Raw genomic sequence first — 21,181 nt, 5'->3', positions numbered from 1 at the left:
CATTATCCTGGCTTGGTACCACATCTACATCTCTCCTACACTTCGTGCCGATCCGGACACAGTTCGTTTGAGTACCCCACTCTGCCCCGTGCATATTTTCTGTTTTTTCGAGAAGAAATATGAAAAATGAAATGTCTCAAGTAGAGGAATATTTTGGTAATTTTATTCCTGGGCAATCCGTAGTCGGATATGATCAAATAAAAGGTGGAAATTAGCATGAGCAAATGAGAGCAATCCTGGCCAACAGAGTTATTTTGTGAGTTGCGAGTGTGTACGTCTATTAGGGTAGATAGGATCAGTGATGAACACATAACATTCCTGATGGCATGGGGGACAATAAAAGCTCGAATGAAAAAAACACTGCTTTGGTGCATCTGTTAGGAGTTGTGTAGAGTGCGGTTCGGCGAGGACGACAGTGTTTGCTTATGGGGCCATTAAAACGTCGGAAAAAACGGAAACACTCTTTTCCGAACGTGAATAGCCCTGTTACATATTCATTTTATCTCATAATTAGAGAATCGAATGGAATCTGAATCTTTACTAATAATATTCAGCAGATCCGTTTGTCTGTCCGTCTGTCGCCGACTCTAGCGCCCTCTGTACTGAACCGTTTTTAACGAAATTTACACAGATCGATTGGAAATTTTCCCCGGATGATGCCCGTCTATTTTTTTAGTTAGAAAAGTTCAAAACTAGGTCACTACGTGAAAAAAACGTGGTTTTCAAGCCTTTCATTGGTTTTCATTTCCAAAATAGGAAAATAGGAGTTCACGGGGAAAACAGTTATAGAATTTTTCATTCTACAAATGATTTCATTTCTTCAAATTTTCATAATGTTTTGAAAGGTTTGTACTACAAGTCTTGGGTCAGATCTATTCTGCAAACGTTGACCTGTTTTTTGCTATAAACAGTTGGATGTGGACGAGACGAGTCAGATGTTGAGGTGCAGGTTAGATAATATTCAACCAATCTGTTGTTTATCTGCTAATAGTAAGGAATCTGACTACTTTCAGATGATGATTTTCATTCACTCGAAATTTTGAGAAAATTCCAGAAAAAAAAAAGGTGGTTTTTTTAAACTTTTAAACTTAGAAATATAAGGAGCCATTACCGACGAACAGTCAAAAATTCAGGAAGCAGAATTTTTTGGATAAAACCATACTAAACAATCTTGAAAGATTTTGGAGGAGGGACGCGGCATTGCCGCCGATCAATCAAACACTTAAAAAGATTACTTGAAGTTAGAGACCGCAACATTTTTTTCAAACTCATTTTTTTCATAAAAAATCTCCATCCTGGCCTGTTCTTCAGGTAAATGGAAGTACATTCTTAATTTTTTTCCCGAAAATATTCACAGTCTCCGAAGTTACTTGGAGAAATTCTTTTGTTTTCCTGACCACGCAAAAAATATCTTCTATTTTCACGTTCAGTCAGTCAAATTTTTTGCAAAATTTAGGAAAGTTCGAACCAGAAACCCTTTGATTAAAACCCCTGCGTGTTATCCACTCAACTAAATGACCACAAATGTAACGCTGATAATAGGAAAAAATATTTTTGACGATTTTTTGAAATTCAAGAGAATTTTTTTGAAGGATATTCAGCATATTTCGAGATAAAACATCAAATATCTAAAATTCGACAGCACGAAATTTTTTGTTCCCAAGTGCATCTAGATCGAAATTTTGCGTAGAATCTGAATCCGTCAAGAAATGATGCGTGTTTGACCTGCATTAACCTGAACTGTCGGGAAAACTGATTTTCTTTCTGAGTCTGTTGTCTTCCGACACAGAGGAAACTACATTTTACAAATCAATAAGCTTCAAAATTTTGGGACAGGTACCTGAAGAGATGTCCAAATAGATATGTTATCACAGAAAGTTTTTTGGTGTGATGCCTCGCAGTTCAGATGGCTCCCAAAAAAATTCGAAAAACGAATTTTCTTTCAAAACATATTAGAGTATGTCCAGGACTATTAGAAACTGTCAAAAAATGATGCGTGTTCGACCTAGAACAAATTAAACGTGACATTTTTCTGAAAAAAGCAAAACGTTTTTTTCAGTTTTCTGAGAAATCTATACAATTGGGTGAAAGGAAAGTGTGCTCATCGAATTCTACGTACTCGATTACATAGGGGTAAAAAGTCTTCATTCTGTTTTATCGTACTGGGCTCTCAGAGCAGTCCACCAAACATTTCAATAACCTCCCCATGACGTCCCAAGAGAAGAAAATGAAAAACTCCGCCCACGTTCATTGCGGTCCCTACTTGAAGTGCATGTTTTGAAGACGTGAATAGAATAGCGAAAAAACATAGTAGACCAAATTTCAGCAAAATGGTTTTGGTAAAGGTTTCATAGTCTCAAGCCAAAAAAAGACAGTGAAAAACACCCAGAAGCCTACTAGGAGTATTCTGAATGAAAGAATACTACTCAAGAAGTGATGGTGATTTGTGAATAAGGAAGTCGAAACTTAAAATGGATATTTGAAAGATCACTCGCCTCTTGAAGAGGGAATTTAACTGTTCGCTACCGGAACAGGCTGCCTTAGTTAACAGAGTTGAGCGGAATGTGGTTTTTGAAATGCCAGAATGCGGAAGGCAGAATAAGAAGTCATATTTCAGAAGACGATTTTGTTTTTATTTTGTTGTGAAAAGCTTTTTTGAAAAAACCGATAGCCTCGGTGCAAAAAATCTCAGTAAATTCGAGTAAGCCAACTAATTTTTCAAGCTGATATTCTCTAAGCAGAGGAAAAATTCTTAAAATGACAAAAAGCGAAAATAGGAAAATTGTTGGCGGAAAGAAGAAAGTGGAAGGCGGAAAGAAAAAAGTGAATAATTCCGCTCGCCTCTCTTAGTTAACAAAAACTACCGACAAGTGAAGACGTTTTACGATCCAGGAGTAGCAGAGAATTCTGAGGCCTCGATAGTCGGAACTATTTGAGAAGCGCCGCAGGCGCTGTAACACCCAGAAGGGTGGTGTAGAGAAAGAGGTTGAGCAGCCGTTAGGCTGCGTTAACCGACTGGTCTTTACTATTAACAAACGCAAACGGCTGTATGTTTGTCTGTCTGTCGCCGATCCTACCGCCCTTCCTACTGAACCGATTTTCTTCAAATTTGGACCAAAAGATCAGAAATTTTCACCACTTGATGCCCGTCTATTTTTTTTAGTTAGAATAGGTCTCGACTAGGTCACTATGTCAAAAAACGTGGTTTTCAAGCCTAGCAGTGGCTTTCATTTCCGAAATAGGGAAGTAGGAGTTCACGGGGGAAATCTATTTATAGAACTTTTTCATTCTGCAAATGACTTCATTTCTTAAAAGCGTGGGGACCATTGTAACAAGTAGAAGGGTGGTGTAGAAAAGGAGGTTTAGTCGCCGGTAGGCGACGTGAACCGACTGGTCACTATACAAATGAAGTGGACCACGAATATAAGTTTATTGTTTTCTTCTCGAAAAGGGTAGGAAAGAAAATCAAAAAAGGTTAAAAAACAAATTAATATTCCTTGATTCGAGCGGTTGCTCCACATTCGAGCTTTCCACATCAGTTTTGGCGCCTGGCGTTGGCATCATCGACTTGTCGACGGAGAACCGTCATGGTTACTGAAAATAACAACATTTTATTGAAAAAAAATCTGAAAATATTTGTTACATACCTTCCTGATCCTCCAATTGGCGTTGGAGATATCTGACTTCTTCCCGTTGATGCTCCCGCTGATGCTCCCTGCGATCCCCTGGAATTCGTTTTTATTAATTTTTTGAACCAAGTTAATCGAAATGCACTTACTCTCTGCTCCCAACAATTTGCGAAGGCGATGGGCATCTTCGCGAAGCATAACGGCTTCATCTGAAAATGCGAATTGAAATAATACGACTGTTTAACTTATAAATTGATTGCGGAAACAAATCAATTTTCCCCTTAATTGTCAAGAATTATATTAAAACATACGCTGAGCAGCTCGTACATCCGCTTCCAGTTCTCGGGTCTCGAGTTGATGCTCTGCGATTCGATGTTCCGCACGATCCAATTCTGTAAATGTACATCACTCAAACAATTAAAAATCCAAACATTTACAACTCACGCTCTTGAAGGGCATCCCGTTGAGCTCTGGTGGCATCCAACTCCCTTTGGAGAGCTTCGACTAAAAAAAAATTGAAGGTTTTCACAAAAAAAACTTAGAAAAGGTACACTTACTTTCGGCTTGACGGTCGGCCATTGCTGCTGGGAGGGTTTGGAGACGGGTGGTGGACTGAAAACATGGAAGGATGGGAAATTATTCGAAAGCATAACTAAAAAAAACGAATGTAAAGAGTTTGAATGTATAATGCAAGTGAATGAAGGGCGTTCTCCCGCAAGCATCATGCTAGTCGATACTGTGTTGGGTGGACGTACATACTTTCGAAACTAAATTCGCTCGAGGCGTCTGCGTCTCGTCTATCTTTTCGAATAAAATAAAAGGGAATAGATGTTATCTTATTGAAAGTAAATAGAGAGTTTTCAGGTTTCTTAAAAGTAGCGAATGCTCATTCAAAGGGAATTTTCAATGAAATGTAACAGATGGGCATGAGAAAGAGAGAGAGAGAGAGAGAGAGAGAGAGAGTGCAAATAGGAAAAATGAAACGTGGAATAAGAAAAGTAGAGATGGCCAACAACACAACCGACAGATTAAAAAAAACGAAAATCAGTTGCTGGCTTGATCGATCAACTAACGAAACAGTGGAAACGGGTATGTATGGTAATGTGCTATGTGCAAGAGGGTATAAGAGGCAGAAAGTACTTGCATGATTAACTCCCACACATCAAATCAAATGCAATAATTATTTATTTCTTTCCGAAAACACAAAAAATAGAAAGAAGAAAAACATAGGAAGAAGGAAAAAGGAAAAGACAAATGTTGAATGTATAAATCCTTGTAGAGGCTATTAGGGACAAGGACAAGACAGATGTGTGTGTATTGAGGTGTCGTGTATATTGTTGCTTGGAGAAATGAGAAGGTTGTTAATAAGAAACTGACAAGTTAAGTCTTTGGCGACGCGGCTTTTAAACGATCCATAAATTTGGTGATAGGTACTTTCGACTACGGGGAGTCCATTTCTGCCATCGAAACCGGCCAAATGTTTTAGCAAACCAAGTTATGAGCCCTCACATCTTTCACATTGTTATTCTGCTTCACATGGAGTTCCAAATAGGCCGCATATACGTCACCGCGAGGTTCTATTTATGTATTCCAGCGGTTCACTTGTGCTTGGAAAAATAAGTACATCTCGCAGAGACATTTAGCCGGTTTTGATAGCAGAAATTGACTCCTCGTAGTCGAAAGTACCTATAACCAAATTTATAGGTCGTTTGAAAGTGGCGTCTCCAAAGACTTCCCTAGTGGGATAAACTGCTAACCTATACATTCGGACATTCAGTTGGGCAGACAACTTGAAAGAGTTCTTTGATTTTTGATCATCAGGAAGTAAAAATTTGGTGGGAAAGATCAATTTTTTTGTGATGTCAGAATTGCGAATCCCAGGACACCCAAAGTCATTTTTTCAAAGATGAATTATGAGCAATTCATGTCTGATTGAGCAGTGCACATAAAAACGATGATGCACTGGAAGAATTCGTCCATATGTTATCAATGATCACTTTTTTTGAAGTGGGGAGTTATTAAGTTTTTATTTTCAATTGTTTTTTATTTTCAACATTCCACGGTGTCCAAAACAGTTTAAATCAAGAGAAAAATCCCCAAAAAGCACCAAAAACACGCCAGACAACATAGATCTTCACATCATTACCCGAGTGTCGAAGTTCCTGGTTTTCTCCTTCCTTCTACCACCTATTGAGTTCATAAATTAACCAATTCATTCACGCATCAAAAGCATTTCCCACACACATTTCCCACACAAAAGTCTAGTCTTCTCATAGACTTCCCTTGATGATATGAACCCATTCTGATCATTCGTTTTGCTTTCTAGTTCACAAAGCAATATACTTTAGGTGCATGGACTGGGTTCAAATAAAACATGATATTCTGTTCCTCATCATGTGTGTCTGAATTTTTTGGTTTTTAATCAGCTTCATTCGAGCGGAAAAAGAAGAAAAGAAACCAGGTGACGCCTGGTTTTAAAAAGTCACAGAAATCTCAACATTTTTGAAATTATTTTTCATTCATTTTCCTATTAATGCTATCAGTTATCTAACATTTGTTTTTTTCCAGATTTAATGTTCAAAATCATGTTCTCCGTTATCATCTGTTACTTCAACGCTCTTCTAGCTATTCTCGGAAATGGCCTATTAATTTTATTAATCCTTCACAAGAGCCCTAGATCAATGGGTAATTACAAATATTTGATGCTCATATTCTCCACATTCGGGATTTTATTTGCTATCATTGATGTTACAAACCAGCCAATGCTTCATTTCCATGACGGGGCCTATATAATTTTCAGCAGAAACGTGTTAGGATTGCCAAGGAATATTAGTTTCTGCTATATCGGTAAGTAGTATTTTTAAAGAAATCGGTCGGTTTTCAAGTAAAAATTCCAGCCCTAAACTGTTCCTGCTACGGGATGATCATGCTTCTACTGGTCTACCATTTCGTATATCGCTACCTGGCAGTTTGTAAACCACACCGCCTGGAACTATTCTCCTATCCATACTTCAATATTCTCATTTTTATTTTCCTTATAGTAAGCGCAGAATGGTGGATTAGTGGCGTCTATGCAGCCGGTGAAGATCCAGAGGTAGAGGATCACATCAAGCAGACAATGGCTGAGAACTACGGGCTTAGTCGTCTAGATTACACCTATGCCAGCTCTTTGTTTTATGTAAGTTTTTGTTCATTAATGTTAATGAATTAAGATTTTTAGAGAACAAATTTTATTACTGGCGAAGAATACGTGAGTGTTCGGGATTTCTTGTTTGTTGCGTCTCTCGCGGCGCAGATTGTAAGTTTTTCATTAGATTTCAGATTATATTTGCGGCTTTTACCTATAAAATTTGGTCATAAGTACTTTCGACTACGGGAGTCTATTTCTGCCATCAAAAACGCCAGAATTTGCTCTCAAACTCTTGATATAGTTAAGCATATTCACATGGAACTTTGAATCGGCAAATATTATAGTAAAGCAAAAATGTTCTCTTTTTTTAATACGTACGAGCACAGGTGAACCGCTGGAGCACACATATGGAACCGCGCGGAGGCGTATATGCAGCCGATTTGGACTTGCATGTGAAAAAACTTAACCACATGAAAAGTTTGAGAGCTCATAACTCGGCTCACAGAGACATTTAATCGGGGATGATGGCAGAAATGAACTTCCCGTAGTCGAAAGTACCTATAAACGAATTTATAGATCATTTGAAAACCGCGTCTCCAAAGACATCCCTTCAAACAATATCGTCATCCAAGCGTATCCTCCAACCTATTATGTTTTCAGGGTACTGGATTCTCTATCATAATCTACTGTTGGCTGAAACTCCGCCGAGAGCTAATTCGATCGGCTCGGGAACTTCAACACATATCTCGAAGAACATTCGAAATGCAAAGACAACTATTCCGATCTCTGGTCGCTCAAACTCTGTTTCCTACGTTCCTCATGTTTATACCCGCTGGAATTCTTCTTTGCTTCCCTATTCTCAAAACAAACATGGGGCCGATCGAAGTAATTTTAATTCCACTAATCACTACCCAACCGTTTATGGACGCAATTGTACCAATGTATTTCATCAAAGCTTATCGAATGGCTGTTCTAGATTTCTTTGGGAAAAAGAAAGGAAGGAGTACATTGGTTTCGAGCTTGAATGATGATAGATCAGGAACTAATTCTAGAGTTTTTTCCTTAAGACATTGAATAAATTAATTTTTTTTTTCTGAATCTTTGTGTTTTATTTCTTTTTATTTCTTCGTTATTAACTACCAAAAAAACGAAATAAAAGAAAAAGTTCAGTGCCCAGTGATCCTTTCCTAATTATCAATCCGCCTGACCAATCTCTCGTTGGCCTCGTCTAATTGACGCTGAAGAATACGATTGTTTCCTGAAAAGGGTATATTGAAAACTAGTACAATTCAAGACTCCTCACTTTCCAATATCTCCAGTGTCACCTCACGGATATCCAATTGAAGCTGAAGTCGCCGAGCGAGAAGGTTGGCTTGTTCCACTACATAATGTTTGAATTTCGCAATTAGACCTTGATACGTCATTTCATCATTCAATCAAGTTCAAAGTACATATGAAGTATCTTACCGTTTTCCTTTTTATTTTTGCTGTACATGAGAAAAATCCACATTTGTCAAAGCCCCTTGGCGCCAAAATGCAAATTTCAATTTTTCCGAATTTTTTGAATTTTTTTTTCGAATGCGAAGCTTTCTGACGAACTATTGAAAATATGTAGAATTTGCAGGGAGAAAAAGAAAAATGAAAGAAAAATATCACATTCAACTGCTATTTTCGATTTGTCAAGGTCGTGAAAAGAGAACTAAACATCTGCTTATCCACACCTATACATTCTAAACGCCTCTTAATCTCGGTCTCCCCCTTCTCTCTTTCACATAAAAACCGCACAACGCACACATATTTCCCTTGCCTTATTTTTTCTATGTATGTAATTGAAAACTTTATTCCTTCTTTCTGATTACTTTTTGATCAAATCCAGAACATCAGAGAGAAGAAGATATTAGAACGCTTATGCATCAGCAGTTTTTCAACGTGTTGCATTGTTTCGTTTACTTTTCGTGTGACACCAAATATTGAAAAGAAGAAAACTTTCGTTCCGATTTATGTCGAGGGTTAAGAAAAGGGAAGATTAAACGAGGATGGGTTAATGAGCAGGTGGGAAGGGATGTGAATATAGTGCTTGGCATGAGAAAATTAAACGTTGATAACATATGTAAAAGGATCTTCCAAAATGATAATTGAATTGAAAACAATGGAGGTTCCGGGAACTCTAGAATAAATGAGTACACAAGAAGAAATGAAAAAATTTTGCAACATCGGGAAGTGGGCGGAGTTTACTGAAATTCAGAAAAGCTCAAAATTATCGAAATGAAATGAAAAACTGATGGGAAATATATTTAAAGGGAGACGATAAAGTCAGGAAAACATCAATATTCGAATGAGTATGACAAGAAATTGCAATAAGTTATTCAGATCGAAACAGCTTTTGAAAAAAAGTTATTTGGTTGCTTTTCACCATGCTTTTCAATGCAGTAATATCCTTCTCATCAATAAAAACATCCAAGTGAATGATACAGTTGCTTCGAGAATCCACAATATTACATCTTCTTCCAACTTTCTTTTTCTCGATGAAACTATTTCCGTCGTCACTTAAACCACGAACTGAGCAATGCATTGGATGTCTGTCTACTGAAAATTCGAACTGTCTAGACTTGAATCGAATCGAAGAAGAAAATTCAATTAATTCATCCTGGGTGGTCAATGGGTTCACGTGGCTGAATGATTTGACATCTGCATAGTAACGAATGAACACTTTCAGATCTTTTTGCTCTTCTTTGTGAACAGTTCTCACAATATTATTGAAGATTTCTTGAATATCCACTTGACTTTTTTGCATCCAATGAGAAAATGTAATTGATATTTCATCTGTTGGAAACTCTTTTCTGATGTTGGCTATCAAGTTTTTGTAGTGATCCCAATCAGAACTATTATGTGTAATGCCAACTGCGCACTTCTCTGAATCCGATAAATCCACATCAACTCGTTCAAATTTCAGTCCCAGTTCCGATGTTTTCACAGAATCACTTGGTGCGTTTAACTTCAACTTGGTCACCCAATTCTTCTTATCTTCCAAGTTTGTGTGGATTTGACTACGAGTTTCATTGACGAACTTGATCCCGATAGACTTCACTTTCCAGTTTTTGATCATTGTCTCTACCAATTCACGTGGTAGATGGTGATGATCGAGAGGCGCGTTCCAGGCTTCACCGTCTTCAATATCGGAATCTTCGTTTACTAGCAGTTTATCCTCAGACAGATTTAGTACAAGGTGATCACAAGTAATGAATGATTTGGTGAATCGATGGAAATTGTACAGACATTCTTCCTTTGATCTACTTTGTCTTTGAGAATATTCGAAGATAGATTGAATAACTCTAGAAATAATTTGGTAAATGAAATTACTGTAAATCGAAAGAGTGACTTACGTATCAGACACAACGAGTGATTTGAAATGCTCATGAAAAGAAAGAAATGCGAATGAAGTCTGTGTTGCACATTTTTCAGTTTGTTTTAAGATATTCGCACAGCTGGAGCATCCATAACATAACTCATCTAATCCTTTTAGAGATAGAAGGTTACTATCTGAAAATTGAAGAAAGTTTCTCAAAAGATATCATGCTAGATGATCTTACAGTTGTTTCCGATCAGTGAATTCACAATACTGTCATGAAGATTCCTCTGCATAGATGTTGTCATTTTCCATATATTTTTTACAGTAATCCGTTCGATTTTAACATTTTCAAGCAACTTGATGAATCTAAATTTGGCTGATTTTGATTTTGAGGAACAAAAAAATCTTACTTGAAATATCCATCGATCTCAGTCAATTTGAATTTGTCATTATTAATAAAAACACGGAAATCCGTATTATGATACAACTGGATCCATTCCGCAACATTTGGATCTGTATCATTCAGGTTTAAGCCATTGAAGCTCTCTCCAATATATTCGATTTTCATTTTAATGTGGTCCTTCTGTATTTTTCGAAGAGCTCCCGTGTTGAACGCCTTTGATACGAGCTGGAATGGAAAAAGTCAGCATATTAAAACCACTGTTTTTCTGAGACTTACTCGAAGGTTAAGATTTCTTATAATTCCGCCTTCAACGTGGCTTAAGATATTCTCAAGAACATGTGAAATGCTGAGCACTTTTGTCACTTCCATATTCGACTGCTTCATTGGAATTGAAGAAAGCACCTAAAATCCCGGTAAAATAGAGAGCAAATTAATGAAAACGGGAGAAGACGACTTGTCGTTAATAAACGAATAGGAAGAGGGAAGACACTATTTGGGTGTGTTGGTAATGGCTGTAGTGGCGGTAGTGGTGGTGATGGTGGTGATGGTGCTTACGGCGTGTGTGTATGTGTGTGCTGACGGACATACCCGCCCACTAAACACCACCAACACAACCTCATAGTGTGTTCCCTCTTCTTATTCGTTTATGAACGACCAGTCGTCTTATCCCGTTTTCATTCACTCCCTGTCTATTTCACCTACTATTACCTTACCGTTTACCTATTACCTACGTTTTTAACTTTTACCTTACCTATTCTCTTTTAGCTTTTACCTTTTACATATTTCACCCCAATTTCGTGTGCTTTTTCAGTCCATGTTCAATGGAGCAGTCGAATATGGAAGTGACAAAAGTGGTCAGCATTCCTCATCTTCTTGAGAATATCTTAAACCATGTTGAAGAAGGAATTATGAGAAACCTTAACCTTCGAGTAAGTTCATTTACCTGAAAAACAGTAATTTCCATATTCTGACTTATTCCAGCTCGTATCAAAGGCATTCAACACGGAAGCTCTTCGCATTTCTTTCTTTTCATGAGCATTTCAAATCACTCGTTGTGTCTGATAGGTAAGTCACTATTCCGATTTATTGTAATTTCATTTACCAAATTAATTTTAGAGTTATTCAATCTATCTTTGATTATTCTCAAAGAGGAAGTAGAGCAAAGGAGGACTGTCTATACAATTTCAATCGATTCATCGAATCTTTCATTTCTTGTGATCGCCTTATACTTCATCTGTCTGAAAGTAAACTCTTATTAAACGAAAACACCGATATTGAAGACGATGATGCCTGGAACGCGCCTCTTGATCACCACCATTTACCCCGTGAATTGGTAGAGACAATGATCAAAAACTGGAAAGTGAAGTCTATCGGAATCAAGTTCATCAATGAAGCTCGTAGTATGATGCAAATAAACTTGGAAGATGTGAAGAATTGGATGACCAAGTTAAAGTTAAACGCACCAAGTGAATCTGTAAAAAAGTCGAAACTCAATCTGAAATTTGAACGAGTTGATGTGGATTTATCGGATTCAGAGAAGTGCGCAATTGGCATTACACATAATAAATCGGATTGGGATCACTACAAAAACTTGATAGCCAACATCAGAAAAGAGTTCCCAACAGATGAAATATCAATTCGATTTTCTCATTGGATGCAAAAAAGTCAAGTGGATATTCAAGAAGTCTTCAATAATATTGTGAAAACTGTTCACAAAGAAGAGCAAAAAGGACTGAAAGTGTTCATTCGTTACTATGCAGATGTCAAATCATTCAGCCATTTGAACCCAGTGACCAATGAGGAAGAATCAATTGAATTTCCTTCTTCGATTCGATTCAAGTCTAGACAATTGGACTTTTCGGTAGAGAATCATCCAATGCATTTCTCAGTTCGTGGTTTAAGTGACGACGGAAATAGTTTCATCGAGAAAAAGAAAGTTGGAAGAAGATGTAACATCGTGGATTCTCGAAACAACTGTATCATTCACTTGGATGTTTTTATTAATGAGAAGGATATCACTGCATTGAAAAGCATGGTGAAAAGCAACCAAATAACTTTTTTTCAAAGGCTGTATCGCTCTGAATAACTACTTGCAAGTTCTTGTTCAATACATTCAAACAATTATATTTTCATAACTTCATCGCCTCGTTTCAAATATTTCCCATCAGTTTTTCATTTCATTTCGATAATTTTGAGCTCTTCTGAATTTCAGTAAACTCCGCCCACTTCCAGATTTTGCAAAAAATATTTGCATTTCTTCTTGTGTACTCATTTATTCTAGAACTTCCAGAACCTTGATACTTTTTCATTTACATAGTTGCCAGTTTTTGAAAATCACAATGTTATCAACCTATAATTTTCCCATGCCTAATACTATATCATACCCCTCCACACCTTCTCATTAACCCATGCTCGTTTAATCTGTCCTTTTCTTAACCCTCGACATAATTCAGAACGAATGTTTTCTTCTTTTCAACATTTGGTGTCCCACAATAAATAAACGAAACGATGCAACACGTTGTCCTCTCTCTCCCTTCCTTTTTTACTTCCCTCGGGTAATTGTATTCCAGCAGTTAGTCAAATTATCTGTCAAAAAGTACGGAGAGTCTCATCAGAAGATTATATGGATAATCAAAATCCCTCAAACTCAAAGAATTTAAATCAATCTTTTAGTCTGTAAATGTTCAAAGCTAGTATGAAAAATGCCTTTGATGCACTATTTTTTCAATTTTTCGCCAAAGTCTGTATAATCTCTGCCAAAAGAAAAAATTTCTTCGATCTCACCAAATTTCATCGTCGGTGTCATAATTAGCTAATCCATATACTTTACTTCATGATCTTTCTCGGTTCAACAAGTTGACAGAATCAATTTAGGTACAGGGCGGATGCGATTTGTTTTCTACTCTTTACAGTCTGGAAGTTTAAACAAAAAAGACTGCGGAGTTCCACTACCGTACCTTTTCTGCTATGTTTTCTGGTTTATTGATTTTCAAGGGTTTTCGTAGAAGCACACGAAAAATTCAAAACAAAAAACTTTTTTCATTCATTCGAGAAATATTGTATCAAAAAGTGCAAAAGTATAAAAATATATCGTAAATCTCAAACTCGACTCAAGACATGGAAGTTTTATTTTCCTCTGTAGTAGTAATATCGAACGAGTTCAATATTGCGGACAACTCATCGATGGCTACAAAATATTTTTATTGAGATGGTAAATTATCTAAAAATTAAAACTCACTGCGACAGGCCTCTTCAATCATACGGTAAATATCCTCAATCATGCGAGCTTGGCGAATTTGTTTGCGTACTTCTGCGATACGATCTGAAATACATATATATTGACTGTAAAAGGTTACCGAGTTAATTAAAAATAACAAACTCACTTTCTTTTTCAGCTCTCATATTCATTATAATATCTTCCAATGCGTAGGATCGAAGACGCGTGTGACGTATTTGCCCTGTAAGTTTCCAATTCTCATTCAGCAATTTTTGATAGCTGAATCAAGAATGAAACTCACAAAGGAATACAGTGAAAGAGTTACGTTCCTCGATAAGTGCCTGGCGAGTTGCGTCGAGATTGCTTATACGACGCCGGACTGAAAACTCAATGACTAACTAAGAATTATATCAAGATTTTTACTTCTCTCCCAATCTTCTTGTGTTGGGCGGGACATTGTACTGGTAGCAGGGAAATTGTGAAATTATTATGAAACTCGTGAGTCAACTGAAAGAAGCATCATAGGCGGGATTTTCTCAAAGGGTCTACTGACGATTGGATACAGTAGATTCTGAGGTGCAATTATCCAATTTCTCCAAAAACTGAAGCGTCCATGATTCATGACACTCCATCAATACTGCCAAGTACCGTATTCCGCCTGCCGCTTTCGTAATATTCTTGTTTTGAGCAAGACAAATGAGCAAAATATGCGCCGAGAGCAAGAAAAAAAATGCTTCCCTATTAATCTTCTCGTGTTAGTTCTGACTACTCTACTTTAATTCTGTAGCGTAAAAGACGTCACTCTTCGAAATTTGAGCAGATGGCAAGAAGGGAGAAAGGAGATTGAGAGGTAGCCAGTAGATCGAAATTGGAGAAAAATGTCCATGTAAGGAAAAAAAATTCCAAAATTAATAGTCTAATATTTTATGATGAGTAGAATAGGAGGGATTCACCAAGTTTTCTCGATTATAATTAACTAGGAGTGGATTCAAGCTCCGCCGTTCTGACCAACTATGACCAACTTTGGCAGCGTATTTCTGTGTTTTCTGATTGTCCGACAAACCTTGAAACCAACTAATTGAAATTTTGGAGCTTTTCACTTTGACAACCTGTAACTTTCAAGATAGTGTCCCTACAAAAAAATGGTCAATTATAAAACCTATGTGTTATTTTTGCTCTGTCCCACTCATACATACTTGAGTTCATTGGAAAATCAGGTGATACCGTAACACCCCCTCAAAGTTGGAAATTTTCCACTGAAAAAGGCCGAATTGTATATCTTACTGTACCGGTGATGTATTTATATACGAATTACAATACTTTATTTCGATTTCATTCTAAAACAATATTTTTCCACGTGCCTCAGAATGATTTTCAATATTGGTTACTTTTATAATGACTATGCAATTATTACGAGAATTCTGTCCAACGATCTGAAAAAAAGGCAAATGTTTTTCAGAAAATTTTGATGTACGTAGTTTGTGTATTTATTCAAGCAGAATTCTAAATATTTCAAAGATTTGAAGGATAATTATTCAATAGTTAATTATAACTTTATTTTAAATTACCAATCCCATTAATCTTTCAGCGGATGTAAAGCGAACGTATCATAGTGGCTAGTTCGTCGAACCTCTGGTGAATCTCCTCCCTACCTCTGTAGTCTTCCGCGAGCTGACGAGCTTCCGTGAGCCGTTCACGAACTATTTCGATACGGTCTGGCGATTATATTTTTAAAGTTTTTAAAAGGAATTACAGTGAAATATCAAAACTTACAGTCTCTAGCAGTTGTCATCCCGATGAAGATATCAGCCAAATCGACGAATCGCCCGCTCAGATTTCCGAAGCGGCGACGCATATACCCTGTAAATTTGATATCTGATTCCGCTTTTATTTGAAGAAAAGCTGAATCAAAAGTCAAACTTACATAGAAATTCCGTGAGAATATCCCGTTCCTCGATCAGCATACACTTTGTGAAGTAGAGACGGCGAATGCGCTCCTGGACTGAAAAATATTCGAAATTTACTGTTAGCGATTCACTTTTTGAAATGTATAGTTTTTACTTACGTCGCTCTCGTTCTTCTTTCGTTGGTCGAGTCATGTTTTGTTCGGAAGACTCGCTGTAACCAAAATTTATGATGATGAGAACGACAGAAAAAAAAAAACTAATAGTAAGTTGTTGCCTTGAAATGAAACAAAGACAATGACGATGTGATGTTTCCCATGAGTTAAGACTTTATTTGAGAGCTTAGTAGGCGGAGCATGCTTGGAGGTTCAGTAACTGACTGGTTACAGTAGTCCCAATGTTTCTTCTTGGCGGATTAGGCAAGTTACTCTTTGGTTTTCATCTAATAACGATCATTGTTGTGTGTCTTCTGATTCTTTGTTTTCCTGACACTGAAAATAAAACCTGGTCTTTAATTTGGCAGAATCAGGTGGATCCTGATTAGGAAAGGTCTCCAGGTGACCGTGGAGTTATACATAGGACGTCATCTATATCAGTAGAAAGCAGAGAGATGATTCTAAATATTAATTCAGTTTTTGTCCTCGAAGCCTGGTATTCGAGAAAACGAGGTCAAGGTTTGGACCGCTGACAAGTAATTACCTTACTGACGTGTGAAAAATATCGGCGTGGTAGTGAAATCGGCGTGGTATCGGCGTGGTAGCGGCGTGGTAGTAAAACTTTGACCTCGTTTTTCTCGAGTACCTGACTTTGAGGGCAAAAACTGAATATACATTTGGAATCAGCGCTTTTTCAGCCTTCTAACGGTATAGGTCACGTCCTATAAATCCACGGTCACTCGGGGACCTTCCCTAATAAGATACGATGAAAGTCTGCATTCCGTATAACCAGTATATCCCCGTATACTCAAGACAGAAAATTTTCAATTTGGAACGTCATTCAATTCGTGCACTGTTCAGTTTGGTTTCCTCACTTCATGTTTCTCTGAACACATGATTCACTCTACTCTATAGTACCCCGACTCGCTTCTTTCGTAATATTAACCTTTCGCAAATTTCGGGATAAATGAGCGCAACATGCATCGAGAGCCAGGAAAACCAAATGCTTCCCTATTAATCTTTCCCCCATATTGGTCCATTCTGCTTTATTTTTGTAAAAGCGAAAAAGACGAAGTGAGTGTCACGATGAGCGCTTTACTAAATATAAATATGCAGATGGCCAGGCATTTCTCAGAAAATTTTGCAGATTTGGAAGTGGAAGTGAGCAAGAAAAGGGGAATTTGAGTATTGAAAAACAGAATTTTATTAAGGGAGATACAAGAGATACAGTATGAGATGTATTTCAATTATCCGTTGTTACAGTCACTTGTGCCGTTGTGAGCTCCCCGGGTAGCCGCAAGTAGATTTCGTTCGAGACGCAGGATTTCAACTGGAAGAAGTATTCCTATATTTAGCATTATTAGCTCGGCACAGTTCTTACAACTGCGCTCCGCCGAAACGTTCTTGAAAAATGTCTCCTTTTCTCTGAGTCTCTCAATTTCGCCCACAATTTTCTTCGGTTTTGGTAGAGCGCGGTTGTAAGAAACATGACGTGCTAATAATTGAAAAATACTTACCTTGATGATCAATTGATGCGATCTCATGCTGCTGGCGAGTGCGATCAAGCTGTCTGAGTAGATTTGCGATCTCTCCTGTAGTTAAGAAAACGAAAAGGTAAAAATAAAATATAAACTAAAACTCACTTTCCTTGTCGCCCAATGTTCTACTTGCCGCCTGCTCGGCATCATGAAGTTGCTTCTGTAATTGTGCAACGTGTGCTGTAAATTTTCAGTTTGACGGAAAAATCCTTGAGTCCAAATCAAATTACCATTGAATTCCATAGTTCTTTGGATATTATCTGCGTTACTTTGCCGGAGCCGCATTTCGAGTTCAACAGCACGTCTCTCTGCATTTTCTCTCTTCATTTCCTCTACATTCAGTTTCACCTCAAGTACTGAAACTGCTGATATTTTTATTTTCGAATAATCAACGACTTACTTTTCTCACGGTCTGTCATCTCCCAATTGACAAAAATGTTGCAGATAATGGTACTGGAGTCGTAAAAGAAGCCGTTTGGGTTCTGGCACAACACAAAAAATGGGGATGTGCTTCGATTGGTCCGTTACCGACTTCAAGCGATTTTGGATGTTTCATGGCCACGCCTTTTTCATGAAGCTTTAGCAGAGGAAATTATGGATGAGCTGTAACATCAAGGATTTATTATTTCAATAATGAGAAATATGACAGTGTAGAGTTGGTGAGATAGTACATAAATTGATATTGACAACATCTTATCAGTTTCCGTTCTCATCGTTTTAATTGTTGCATGGAACTTCAAGGTTGAGATCTGAAATGTCGATGAGTATTCTTTCCAGATGCATTTTCCTATTTATTTTCAAGGAATGTGTACACACACACAAAAGAAATCGAACAGCTGTTGCCCTCTCGCCTCGTTTCATTAAATGTTGTTAGTTTGACAACACACAAAACGAGTAAGTGTGATGTTGGGAAGGATATTATAATTTGTTATAATTTTGAAATGGAATTTTAAGCCACACCGTTCGATTTTGAAGAAATGATGATGTCAGACAGAAAACGAGCAAAAACTGAACATGACAAAGAGTCTGTGTCATTAATAGTTGATGAAATAGTTTTAGTTTCATGTTGGTGGCACGGCTTTCAAACGATCTATAAATTTGGTCATAGGTACTTTCGACTACGTTGAGTGCAGTCGAAACCGGCAAAATGTCTCGACGAGCCGAGCTATGTGCTCTCAAACTTTTCGTATGGTTAGGCTTTTTCACATGGATTTCCAACTGGACCGCATATAAGCCACGGCGCGGTTCCATTTGTTTTCCCCAGTGGTTCTCCTGTTCTCGTACGTTGAAAAAATGAAAACATCTTTGGGTACACTATTAGTCGATTCGGAATTCCATGTGTAACAGCTTAACAATATGAAAAGTTCGAGAGCTCATAACTCGGCTCGCAGAGTCATTTAGTCGGTTTTGACTGCAGAAATGGACTCCTCGTAGTCGAAAGTTCCTGTGACCAAATTTATAGATGAAAGCCGCGCCTCCAAAGGCTTCCTTTGTAAGGTTGACTGATGTGAGGCCAGCTGTTAAAAGTACGTATTATCTTATCCCTGCTGATTATTCATTTTTTATTCTCGTGACATTGCTTTTTTAATTTCGAAATCTTTTTTTTACACTGATTATTATCAAGCTTTCATCTGTTATTAACTCTCCGTTGAACATGCTTATTATAACCCAACGAATCACGCGCATTCTTTTTATCATCTTTTCTTTTCGAAAAACAAGTGTGTGGGCGGGAAGCAGAACGAGTGTTGCCCTTTTCCTCCTTCTCTTCTCATTTCACGCGTTTGGCAAGAAGAAAAAAAGAAGAACACGGCTGTGTTGGAGCAAAAAGTGAATAAGAGTGCGAGTCATTTTTAACATAGGATTAAGGAGATTATCCTCTTCGAAAGTCCGAGATATATTTTTCTCTAAAACGGAACTAGGAGAAATCAGAACGAGAATTTTATTCAGATTCTGTTATGCACAAATTCAAATCAAAATGTGTACATGTTATACAAAGTGACGATGTCAGAATTCGAAAAAAATAAAGAATTTCGAATAGACATCAAAAGTTACTATGAGATCAAGTAAGTGACCATAAAAAATTTCTGACGGGATGGGTGAATGGGAGGAAATGCGAGACAACAAACTTTATTCTGGGAAAAGGGGAAAAGGACATTTGGGTTAACTAGAGAATACGGAAAATATCACATTATAAAATGAAGAAAAATAAAGATTCACAATAGGAGAACTGGGGGAAGAAGGTTCCTTTCGACGACTGCCATCATCTCACTGGTTCGGCAATAACCGGTCTGAAATTATTAACTTCAAATATATACATTATTCCATACTTGTGAAGGCCCCGGTAATTGGCGGCAAAATTCAAAAAATCACATTTTTTCGAATTTTTTGAATTGTTCTTTGCTAAAAGTTAAATTTTCGACTATCATTCAGAATTAGAAGAAATTATGAAAAATCATTGAAGAAAGCCACATTTTCGATGAAAAAGTGAAAAAAAAGTCAAAAAAAGTTGAAAAAATTGCTTCATTTTTTGAAGCCGAGTCTTTAAAAATTTGGCGCGGCCCTGCCTGGGTATCCGGGCCTTGACAAGTGTATGCATTATTCCATAAAGCTGACTTACAATGAATCTCTTGTAGTTGGGTGGATAGCCAGACGACTTGTCCCTGCAGATTTTCAATCGCCGTGCGTGCTATTTCGTTGTTTTGGATTTCCAAGTGTAGAGAGTCCTCGATCTGGACTTTGAGTGAATCTGGAAAAGTGATAATTGTTTGAAGAAAGTGAGCGCGTTTGTTCACGACTTGGCAGGCTGCCAATTGAGTCGCGCTCAGCCAAATCGCGTGCTTATAGCGTGGACGAAAGATAGGGAATTAAACTTTTCGAATGAAGCTCATTTTTCTCCCATATTTTTCGGTCGAACCTCGCACAAAAAACATAAAATTCATTTAAAAAAAGGAAAAAAAAATGAATCAATTTTTTGAATTTCGCGCTAATTTTATGCAATTTTTTGAAACGCAGATGCTTCATATGGACTTTCTATGACCTTATGACCCTGTAGACAACCAAACATGATGCAGACAGCTAATTTTCCAAAACTCACCGAGTTCAGTCTTCTCACCAGTCATCTTCTTCAGATTTTCCTCCAGAGACGCTACCTGTTGCTGGGAGATTTCCAGTAGCTGACGAAGTTGTTGGTTTTCCTCTGAAACTTTTTCTTTCGAAAATTTGCTATTTATAAAATAATTCTCACCTTGCAAGACCACGATTGGATTCTCCGCGCGTCGACCTTCTCCATCTGTTAGGACGAAGTTGCGGAGTTGGTTTTCGAGAACTTCCACTTAATAAAAATTGTATAAAAACAATAAAAGGAGTTCGAAAACTTACTTGGGGTGGACATAATGTCTTTAGGTGAGTTTGGAGTAGACACTAAAACAAGAAAAATAATTTTTCTATTAAGAGACAATGTCTCGCTCAAGCCACCAGGCCATGTTACACATGTACCAAGTTGATCCGTTTTGGCTGATTTTTTGATATGTTAGTACCCTAGGAATTCTAAGATTTTTATACCATACCAGATTAGGCTCCGCCCCTTTTGACCTACCGAAACGATCGATTGAAGTTGAAAAATGAATTTTTTTCTTTTGAAAGATAGGATCAAAATCGCTTCAGAAATGAATTACCAGCCTTATTTTGTGCATTTTATAAGATAAACTATTTTTCCTAGCTCCCCTGCATCATATAGAAAAAATCACTTTTTTGAAAAAATTGTCAATTTTTCATGTTTTTTGGATTTTTCGGCAGGTCGAAGTACTGTGGTCCGAAGTAAATTTATGATGATTAGATACATATTTGTGTTGGCTAT

General features: G+C 37.4%; 8 protein-coding genes across 8 annotated transcripts; 2 read left to right on the top strand and 6 right to left on the bottom strand.

Annotated features, from left to right (window-relative positions):
- Positions 1-3,535: 3,535 nt before the first annotated feature.
- Positions 3,536-4,208, bottom strand: GCK72_006975 (uncharacterized protein; the record flags this gene model as incomplete). Its single annotated transcript, XM_053725914.1, has 6 exons — positions 3,536-3,594; positions 3,648-3,725; positions 3,779-3,838; positions 3,941-4,021; positions 4,074-4,133; positions 4,187-4,208. 6 exons carry the CDS (start codon positions 4,206-4,208, stop codon positions 3,536-3,538), a joined length of 360 nt encoding a protein of 119 aa, XP_053590108.1.
- A 2,006-nt stretch (positions 4,209-6,214) lies between these two features.
- GCK72_006974 (uncharacterized protein) lies at positions 6,215-7,833 on the top strand (the record flags this gene model as incomplete). Its single annotated transcript, XM_053725913.1, has 4 exons — positions 6,215-6,476; positions 6,527-6,807; positions 6,850-6,927; positions 7,420-7,833. The coding sequence occupies 4 exons, from the start codon at positions 6,215-6,217 to the stop codon at positions 7,831-7,833; spliced, it is 1,035 nt and encodes a 344-aa protein (XP_053590107.1).
- A 1,288-nt stretch (positions 7,834-9,121) lies between these two features.
- On the bottom strand, positions 9,122-10,895 carry GCK72_006973 (uncharacterized protein; the record flags this gene model as incomplete). Its single annotated transcript, XM_003109942.2, has 5 exons — positions 9,122-10,091; positions 10,143-10,299; positions 10,350-10,474; positions 10,519-10,736; positions 10,788-10,895. The coding sequence occupies 5 exons, from the start codon at positions 10,893-10,895 to the stop codon at positions 9,122-9,124; spliced, it is 1,578 nt and encodes a 525-aa protein (XP_003109990.2).
- A 958-nt stretch (positions 10,896-11,853) lies between these two features.
- Positions 11,854-12,597, top strand: GCK72_006972 (uncharacterized protein; the record flags this gene model as incomplete). Its single annotated transcript, XM_003109858.2, has 1 exon — positions 11,854-12,597. One exon carries the CDS (start codon positions 11,854-11,856, stop codon positions 12,595-12,597), a length of 744 nt encoding a protein of 247 aa, XP_003109906.2.
- Positions 12,598-13,621: 1,024 nt separating this feature from the next.
- GCK72_006971 (uncharacterized protein) lies at positions 13,622-14,185 on the bottom strand (the record flags this gene model as incomplete). Its single annotated transcript, XM_003110140.2, has 5 exons — positions 13,622-13,698; positions 13,750-13,833; positions 13,895-13,969; positions 14,030-14,107; positions 14,152-14,185. 5 exons carry the CDS (start codon positions 14,183-14,185, stop codon positions 13,622-13,624), a joined length of 348 nt encoding a protein of 115 aa, XP_003110188.1.
- A 1,127-nt stretch (positions 14,186-15,312) lies between these two features.
- On the bottom strand, positions 15,313-15,827 carry GCK72_006970 (uncharacterized protein; the record flags this gene model as incomplete). Its single annotated transcript, XM_003109788.1, has 4 exons — positions 15,313-15,443; positions 15,502-15,588; positions 15,653-15,730; positions 15,794-15,827. The coding sequence occupies 4 exons, from the start codon at positions 15,825-15,827 to the stop codon at positions 15,313-15,315; spliced, it is 330 nt and encodes a 109-aa protein (XP_003109836.1).
- Positions 15,828-17,034: 1,207 nt separating this feature from the next.
- GCK72_006969 (uncharacterized protein) lies at positions 17,035-17,744 on the bottom strand (the record flags this gene model as incomplete). Its single annotated transcript, XM_003109892.2, has 5 exons — positions 17,035-17,117; positions 17,305-17,379; positions 17,431-17,505; positions 17,556-17,681; positions 17,726-17,744. 5 exons carry the CDS (start codon positions 17,742-17,744, stop codon positions 17,035-17,037), a joined length of 378 nt encoding a protein of 125 aa, XP_003109940.2.
- A 1,846-nt stretch (positions 17,745-19,590) lies between these two features.
- Positions 19,591-20,716, bottom strand: GCK72_006968 (uncharacterized protein; the record flags this gene model as incomplete). The annotated part of the gene is made up of 5 exons (XM_003110100.2): positions 19,591-19,613; positions 19,943-20,071; positions 20,420-20,521; positions 20,570-20,656; positions 20,704-20,716. The coding sequence occupies 5 exons, from the start codon at positions 20,714-20,716 to the stop codon at positions 19,591-19,593; spliced, it is 354 nt and encodes a 117-aa protein (XP_003110148.2).
- Between the last annotated feature and the right edge of the window lie 465 nt (positions 20,717-21,181).

The sequence above is a fragment of the Caenorhabditis remanei genome, chromosome II, assembly GCF_010183535.1.
Source record: "Caenorhabditis remanei strain PX506 chromosome II, whole genome shotgun sequence".
Classification (NCBI taxonomy): Eukaryota; Metazoa; Nematoda; class Chromadorea; order Rhabditida; family Rhabditidae; genus Caenorhabditis; species Caenorhabditis remanei.
This window is presented reverse-complemented; position numbering and strand designations above follow the sequence as displayed.